General features: G+C 43.3%; 1 protein-coding gene across 3 annotated transcripts; it reads left to right on the top strand.

The window, feature by feature from the left end:
- Positions 1 to 249: 249 nt before the first annotated feature.
- SMG7 (Telomerase activating protein Est1) lies at positions 250 to 7,426 on the top strand. 3 transcript variants are annotated; one of them, XM_048673668.2, is made up of 8 exons: positions 250 to 397; positions 742 to 850; positions 1,248 to 1,841; positions 1,925 to 2,047; positions 3,013 to 3,245; positions 3,331 to 5,442; positions 5,607 to 5,751; positions 6,916 to 7,426. In XM_048673668.2, exons 2-6 carry the CDS (start codon positions 779 to 781, stop codon positions 5,408 to 5,410), a joined length of 3,102 nt encoding a protein of 1,033 aa, XP_048529625.1. In that variant the 5' UTR covers positions 250 to 397; positions 742 to 778; the 3' UTR covers positions 5,411 to 5,442; positions 5,607 to 5,751; positions 6,916 to 7,426. The 3 variants fall into 3 exon arrangements, with proteins under 3 accessions (XP_048529625.1, XP_048529626.1, XP_048529627.1); XM_048673669.2 differs by having other exon boundaries at positions 752 to 850; XM_048673670.2 differs by having other exon boundaries at positions 268 to 397; positions 733 to 850.
- The last annotated feature ends 274 nt before the right edge of the window (positions 7,427 to 7,700 follow it).

Here is a 7,700-nt window from a genome sequence, read left to right on the forward strand (position 1 = left end):
AGGAGATGTTCCCGTCGACGACGAGACGCCTACCGTGACTTCGTAAATCTCAAGATGATATGCCGGCTCAGTCTCTCGGAGGTGCTCATAGGGGTAGGGTGTGGTGCGTGTGTTCATAGGAGTAAGTGTATGCGCGTGTATATGAGCGCTTGTGTCTGTATTGATGCTAAAAAAAAGTAAGGGCCCACTCGGCAGGCTCCGGGACCATCTACCGACCGCCTTTGGTCGAGTACTCGAGTCCAACCCGAACACGGCACGGCGACGACACACCAGACCACACACCATCCCGTAAACAAAAAGACGAAAAATAGCCTGCCCTTCCTCTCTTCTCCTCCTCCCCAAAATTCCCCTCTCCTTCTCTCGCTCCCGTCGCGACGGCGACGACGACGACGATCAGGTATCAATCCCCCCCCCCCCCCCCCCCCCCGCCGCTTCGATTCGCGCAGATTATTCCTCATCGCCCCCAGGATTGCGAGTTTTCCAGCTCCGGAGCACTAGGTTTTGACTAGAACCCGCCTCCCTGGCCGTCGGTTGTTGGGGTTAAGGGAGATCCGGGAAGAGGTCCTCTGTTGCCGCCGGCGGATTTGGGCGCAGGGATTTATTTTCTTGATTTGTTTTAGCTGGGCGGGTAGTTAGGGCTGGGTCAGGTTTCCTTTACCACTCGGGCTCGCTATTTTGCATTATTTTTGTGCTGTATTGTCCTCAGATGATTGATTCCGTTGGTAATTGCAGCGCTTATAGTTCGTTGCAGGTGATGGTACTGATGTTCAATTGATGAATGATGACTGTTCCGATGGATAGTACTGCTGTTCCGCCATCGCGGGACCTCGTGCAGCGCCTCCTTAAGAAGGTGAACTCTCCTTGCATACCTGACATCTAGCTATTTCACACTAGGTTGCTTGTTGGGCTGTGTTCCATGTGGCTTGCTGTACCTTGCCTTGTATGTGATTGGTGTATTTTCTTGCTTTGCCTTCTTGGATAGGCCAATTTGTGTGAATTGTTTATTATGAATGATTTTTCAACCACTAACCGTTGATTGTTACCAAGAAAAAATAAAATACTCTGACAATCCGAGTTAATCATTTCCCTGAATGTTTGCAAGTTTGAGGGGGAAGAACAACGTTAATTAGTTTCCATCTTCTTTGTTGAGTTTTGGGGTTTCCTGTTTGATAAATTGATCAGTAGTAAAATTATTTCATGCGTGACCTTTGGATATAAATGATGATGAAGTGGTGTTACTTGTGTAGAATGCCGAACTCAAAAGTCATCTTGAGAAGTCAGCACAGTCCAAAGTCCCATCAGATCCCAACATATGGCTTCAGATGCGTGAGAATTTTGAGAAAATGATTCTGGCAGATCATGACTTCTGTGAAAAGCATGAGATCGAGTATATTTTGTGGCAGTTGCACTACAAAAGAATCGAGGAGTTCAGGCACCACATTAGTTCTGCAGGTTCAGCTGCATCTCAGAATGGGAAGAACAATGCCAACCCTGATCGAATTAAGAGAATTAAGTCGGCCTTCAGGAGCTTTCTTTCAGAAGCATCGGGCTTCTATCATGATTTGATGTTCAAGATCAAATCCAACTACGACCTTCCTCTGGGTCACTTCTCGGAGTCTCCTGAGAATGCAAGCAACCCTGGCAAAAATGATAAGAGAACAGCTGATGCTAAGAAAGCCCTGATATCATGCCACCGTTGTCTCATATATCTTGGTGATTTGGCCCGCTATAAGGGTATGTTTGGTGATGCTGATTCTGTAAGACGTGAATATAATGCTGCTTCTAATTACTACAAGGAGGCAGCTTCAATCTGCCCTTCCAGCGGCAACCCACACCATCAGGTTTAATCTCAACTCTATATTCATCAAATGTTCATGTATTCTCTGTTCAGTTTTCTAATGATGACCCTGATTGGTTTTGTCAGCTTGCAATATTAGCTTCTTACTCTGGCAATGAGGTGGTGGCTGTCTACAGATACTTTCGAAGCTTAGCTGCAGACACTCCCTTCTCCACAGCACGGGACAACTTGATTCTCGCTTTTGAGAAGGTAATGGTGCTATGTTCTTCGCTAACTTAATTTCTGTAGTATTGTATACTGCTGTTTCCACATTATTTGTCGTCCAGTGTAGAATCTGTTAGCCTTCAGTCACATCTGTATAATTTTGCATGGAAGAGAGTATCTGCAGTGCTATGTAGTACTGGAAGCTGCTTTGCTTTCATCTAATATTGTACTTCTTGTTTGATATAAATATAATAAGATTGTCCAGACTCAGTTGCATCTCGTTATGTTTTTTGTTGTGAGGGTTAACTACACGTGCTTTGCTAGGGGAAAACAAACCAATCATGTTAAGCCATCATCAACAACTCAGCCTTCTCTATATCTCTGCTGTGTCTTTGAGCTCATCCAAGTCCTGTCTATACAGACATCGTACTCAGTCTAGGCCCGGTCTAGGTCCACGGCCACACCTAAGTCATGGTTCTCTGACCTGTTGTACCTCAGTATATCAGATGATCAGTGTCGCCTCATGAATTTGACACCAATTGTTATGACTTGTTTTCTCAATATTACTGGTCTTTAAGACATATGAATGTCCCAAGCCATAGTTGTGCTTTATTTGCTAGATTGTGAGTTTTATTTCTTCTTCAGTCCTTGTGCTGCTATGTTCTCCCTTACAAGTTCTTTATGTTTGCAGTTTCGTGAGGTTTCTGTTTGTTTGCTTTTACATCTCTTCCGTTCACTCATAATAGGTATGCTTAAGTAGGGTTCTCAAAGTAGTTCGAGCTCTGCTTTGTTTTGGGTTAGGTTCTAGCGCAACTGGAGCCTGAGCCTCGAACTCGTAAGATTCAACAAGACGCTCGAATAGCTCTACTGGTTTTGCTAAATGCGTTACAATCTTGTCCTGAGCCCTCATTTCACCGATTTCACCTATTAACAGAACTTGGAAGTGTTTCGGGAAATTTTGTCAGCTTTGCACTATGCCTTAGGAATTTCTAACTGTATTACTTTTGCAGAATCGCCAGGGCTATGCACAGCTGCCAAGCAACAACAAAGTTGCAATTGCTAGGACATTACCCCCACGGTCAGCTGGTAGGGGCAGAGGAGGACGGGGCGAAATAAGGTTTCAGCCCAAGGATGTTAATACTGAAGCAGCTTCAAAAGAGCGAGAGCAAAGTATTCCTGATACACTGAAGTCCTTCTTTGTACGGTTTGTTAGGCTCAATGGAATTCTTTTCACAAGGACTAGGTACTTCCTGTTGCTTATCTCTTAACACCCCCCCCCCCCCCCCCCTCCGTACTGTCCAGCTAATTGTCTTTTATCTCTTTGGCAGTTTGGAGACATTTGAGGAACTGTTTGATGTGGTCATCAACGATCTGAAAGTTCTCCTCTCTTCTGGTCCAAATGAAGAGTTCCATTTTGGTTCTGATGCTGCAGAGAACGCATTAGTTATTGTTCGACTTGTTGCAATCCTTATATTCACAGTGCACAACGTGAAAAAGGAACCAGATAACCAGTCATATGCTGAAATTGTCCAACGCAGGGTACTTCTTCAAAATGCATTTACAGCTGCTTTTGAGTTTGTTGGACATATTCTCAAAAGGTGCTCAGAGCTTCGTGACATTGCATCAAGTTTCTATCTTCCAGCCATTGTGGTCTACATCGAATGGCTGGCATGCCATCCGGAGTTAGCTGCTGATTCGGAGATGGACGAGAAGCATGCGAATGCTCGATCTTTCTTCTGGAACCAGTGTGTCTTGCTTATGAATAAGCTCATCCTTACAGACCTTGCGTCCATTGATGGTGATGATGATGAGGCTTGCTTTTTTGATATGGGCGTGTATGAAGAGGGTGAAACTGGCAATCGACTTGCATTGTGGGAAGATTTTGAATTAAGGGGATTTTCCCCCTTGGTGCCTGCACATATTATCTTGGATTTCTCAAGCAAGCACACATTTGGAAGTGATGGTAGCACCAAGGAGAAGAAAGCACGGGCACAACGGATACTTTCTGCAGGGAAGGCTCTACTCAATTTTGTCCAGATTGATCAACTGAGAATATATTTTGACCCATCTTCAAGAAAGTTTGTTGTGGCCAAGGAGCCTCCTGTTTTTGAAGCTGCCATCTCTACTCATAGATCTCACAATGCACCTGAAACAAATGCTGTTGAGCTGGAACATGAAATTGGTAATTTTTTTGATGCAGTGGCAACTAATCTTGGAGCAATGCAGTCGGGAGTACAGTTGTGTTCAGAGGGAGAAGATGATGAAGAAATTGTTTTCAAACCTACAGCGTCTGAGAAGCTCCCAAAAGTACTTACCGAACTACCCGTTAATGGATATATCCAGCCTCTACAGATGTCTACTGCTGGGTGGCCAACAATGGGCAGACCAGTTACTATTCAGAGTACTGCATCTGCATCAGGTCCTGGAAACTGTAATGTTAATGAGTCACTTCCCATGTCTTCTGGTGGTTGGGCTTTCAATGGCAGGCAAGAGGGTATTTCTAGCAATGTTTCAATGTCGACAACTTACGAATTTGTGCAGCCTGTTGAGATGGCTACTTCCAGCTGGGCAAGTAATGGTGCACCACTTGTTGGCCCTCTGAACACAATGCCTACTTTCTCAGCTGCCATCTCTGATCCGCGTGTATCTGCAGCAATGGTTCCACATTTTGGCAGCCCAGATTATTCAAAATTGCTCCTTGAACAAGAAAAACTCTTAATGATGGGATTAAATAATGTTCATTTGGCTGGAAATGGATTTCCTGAGCAGAGGTTTCAGGGTGGACCGAGTGGATTACAGTCAATGGTATATTCTCCACATGTATCTGTTGAATCTGTGTGCAACAATACAAGTTTGATGCATAATCAGGTGAAAGCGACTGAAGAAACCATCCCATCCACTTCTGATTCAATTGTTCCCTCAGTAGCAGCATCTGGTGGGATGACAATCAATCTCACTGATGCACCTGTAGCTGTATCAAAGAAGAATCCTGTAAGTCGTCCATCAAGGCCCGTTGGTCCTCCTCCAGGATTTAACCACATCACTCCAAAGCGCCATGATGATGATATTATGCCATTTGAGAAGCTGCAGCACCAACAGATTGATGATTACAGCTGGCTGGATGGCTACCAGCCATCAATGGAACGTGTTCATAACTCAAAAGCTATTTATCCTGATGTTGCCACTACCAGCAGTGCATTCACCACTCCCTTCCCTTTCCCTGGGAAACAGCAGGTTTCTGGGGTGCACACCTTAGGGGCCAGTGAGAAAACATGGCAAGATTTCCACCTTTTTGACCCTGCAAAGCAGAATATGGTTCAAAACCACCAACAAATTAATCAGCATAGTGGTCAAGTGGCTGAAAAGCAGCCGGCAAAACCTATCGGATCTGGCCGTTATCTTGTGTGACGGAGTAGCTTGTACCTGGATGGTTACTACTGGTAAAAATCTTCTTCCTGTAGATTGAAAAATTGGATTCTAGACATGAGCAGTACTTCTCTTACCATATGTTAGTCTGTAATGGCGTTGTTTCATCTTCTGTTGGAGCTAATTTTGTTTATATATCTGAATTAGTGCTCAGTTATATGTTTTTCTATGTGGATAGGAGTCGCTGAGGATCTGTTGGAGTAAGTGGCACAGCTTGATATACCTATTCAATTCGGACCCATACCTGCAGCCCTTTCATAGTGTTAAATTTCTTTTGGAGAATGGTGGTCTTGGAAGCATAGCAAGTGCTGCTGTTAGGTTTGGTAAGTTCTATGCTAACTCCCATTCCAGCATTTTTCCTTGTTATTCTTTTTTCTGATGTCCTGGCCTTCTTTAGGATGTGCATTTTATGTTTTTCTTTTTCTTTTTATGTTTACCCCTTCTCCTTGATGATGGTTGAAAGGGAGTTGGTGTACGACATGAAACTGCGTTTCAAAGTCTAATGATCCTATCTGAAACTTAGTAACTTACAACTTTTTAGTGCATTTCTTATAGACACAATCGTTCATTCCTCTTGTGTTAGCATTTCTTGCTGTGCCATCATTTGTGCAACTGGTATCTTAGCATGAATTGCTCCTTCTCGTGCAGTTTCTCATTTGGTTTGAAACTGTTCGGTGATCATTTCTACTATGTTAAATCATATATGTTGACTGTACTAGATGGTATGTTGTATAAGGGTCGTAGTTTCAATCCTGAGCTGCAAGTTACTCCCTCTGTAAATTAATATAAGATGTTTTAAACAGGAGAGGATTTGTGGCTCTCGGGTGCACAAATCCCAATATGAATATGGCATTAAAAACATATTATGAATTTTCAAAAAATTCTGAAATTTTGGGTTATAAAACCTGGGTGCCTGTTGTACACACCTGTAAAGTTTCGTGGGGATTGGGTGCCCGTGGTAATGTCAGTAAAATAAATAAATTCGTATGTATAGCAAAAAATTGGTTGTATTGTATGTTGGACCGTAATTCCTGCGCGACGGATACCACAGGCACCCATTTCCCGTGAAAATGAAAACCCGTGTACAACGAGCACCCAGGTTTGATATCCCAAAATTTCAGTTTTTTTTTGAAATTTTCTGATTTTTTTTAATACTACTTCCATATAGGGGTGAGTGGCACCAGGGTGCTCCAATGCATTTCCTGTTTTAAACATCTTATATTAGTTTACAGAGGGAGTACCTGTTTTCTGGCACTGCATTCACCCAGATATGTTATTCTGCATGTAATGTCAATCTGCAGAAGGAATACCAAACTTGTCTAACAATGTCAAATATATTTCATTTTTTTTGCTGTTACGAAGACTGATGAATCGTCTCTCTTGGCTGTACTTTTGTTGCCTTGAACTTGTTTGCCCAATCTACTTCTGATAAGTAGATTCTTATGATGTTTTAACTCTTGTGTATTGTTTGATCTGTGAAAGTACAGGGTGTGCCAGGTCTTCCGGGGCCAGTTGGAGGTTGGAGGGTGATTGATCTGTGGACTGTCTGATGGGGATGAATTGTACGCAGAACGCTTGGATGCTCAGGCATGAGGGGTTTGATCGAAGGAACTCGAATCCAGTCACTGTAGGCGCGCTATGTGCTTCAGCTCTCTCATTGGATAAACTGTCTACCATACAGAGAATGGCCAGTGTGTGGCTGCTGTGGTGGAGACTAAATGCCGTTTAGTGTTGCTCGTGCTCATCTATGGCTACTATGAATTAAGTTCGAGGAACAGTTAGCTTGCTGGCAAGTTGGCCCTCGAAGTATACTGCATCTACTTATGTTGCATCGTTTGCGTTTGCTGTCGGCAACAGCACGTTATAATCCTCGTTCTGTGAGGAAGTTTTACTTCCATATATCACTATATGATTTGAACAATTTGTTTTGGTCTTTGTTGTCCGGTACCGGTAAACTCAACTTTTTTTGTGCAATAAGTTTATTGTTACCTTGTCGTATGCAATGTCCGACTGAATACCAATATGGTTTCCTAATGAGCTTGCTTGTGTGCTGCATCGTTTTTTTTTATCTCGGGTCTTTTTGGATGAAGTGCAGGGTTTAGATCCACTCTCGGGTATTTCAGAATTCCTGTCTGCCTGATGTTGTATTAAAGGTGCATCAGAACCCTGTAGCCGCTAGGTGTATATGTCTTCCATAGTATCTTTGCATCGTAGTTTTTCACTGAAGTCGTTGAATTTTGGTAGTGACCCAAGAACGAAGGCAACGGATCTG

This window comes from Triticum urartu, chromosome 5A, assembly GCF_056163025.1.
Source record: "Triticum urartu cultivar PI428250 chromosome 5A, HENAU_Tu73, whole genome shotgun sequence".
NCBI lineage: Eukaryota > Viridiplantae > Streptophyta > Magnoliopsida > Poales > Poaceae > Triticum > Triticum urartu.

Excerpts from the sequence above, each read along its gene's own strand:
- SMG7 (XM_048673668.2), top strand. The coding sequence starts at position 779 with ATGATGACTGTTCCGATGGATAGTACTGCTGTTCCGCCATCGCGGGAC. Across the intron at positions 1,842-1,924 it reads GCGGCAACCCACACCATCAG|CTTGCAATATTAGCTTCTTA; the intron begins GTTTAATCTCAA and ends TGGTTTTGTCAG. Across the intron at positions 2,048-3,012 it reads TGATTCTCGCTTTTGAGAAG|AATCGCCAGGGCTATGCACA; the intron begins GTAATGGTGCTA and ends TTACTTTTGCAG.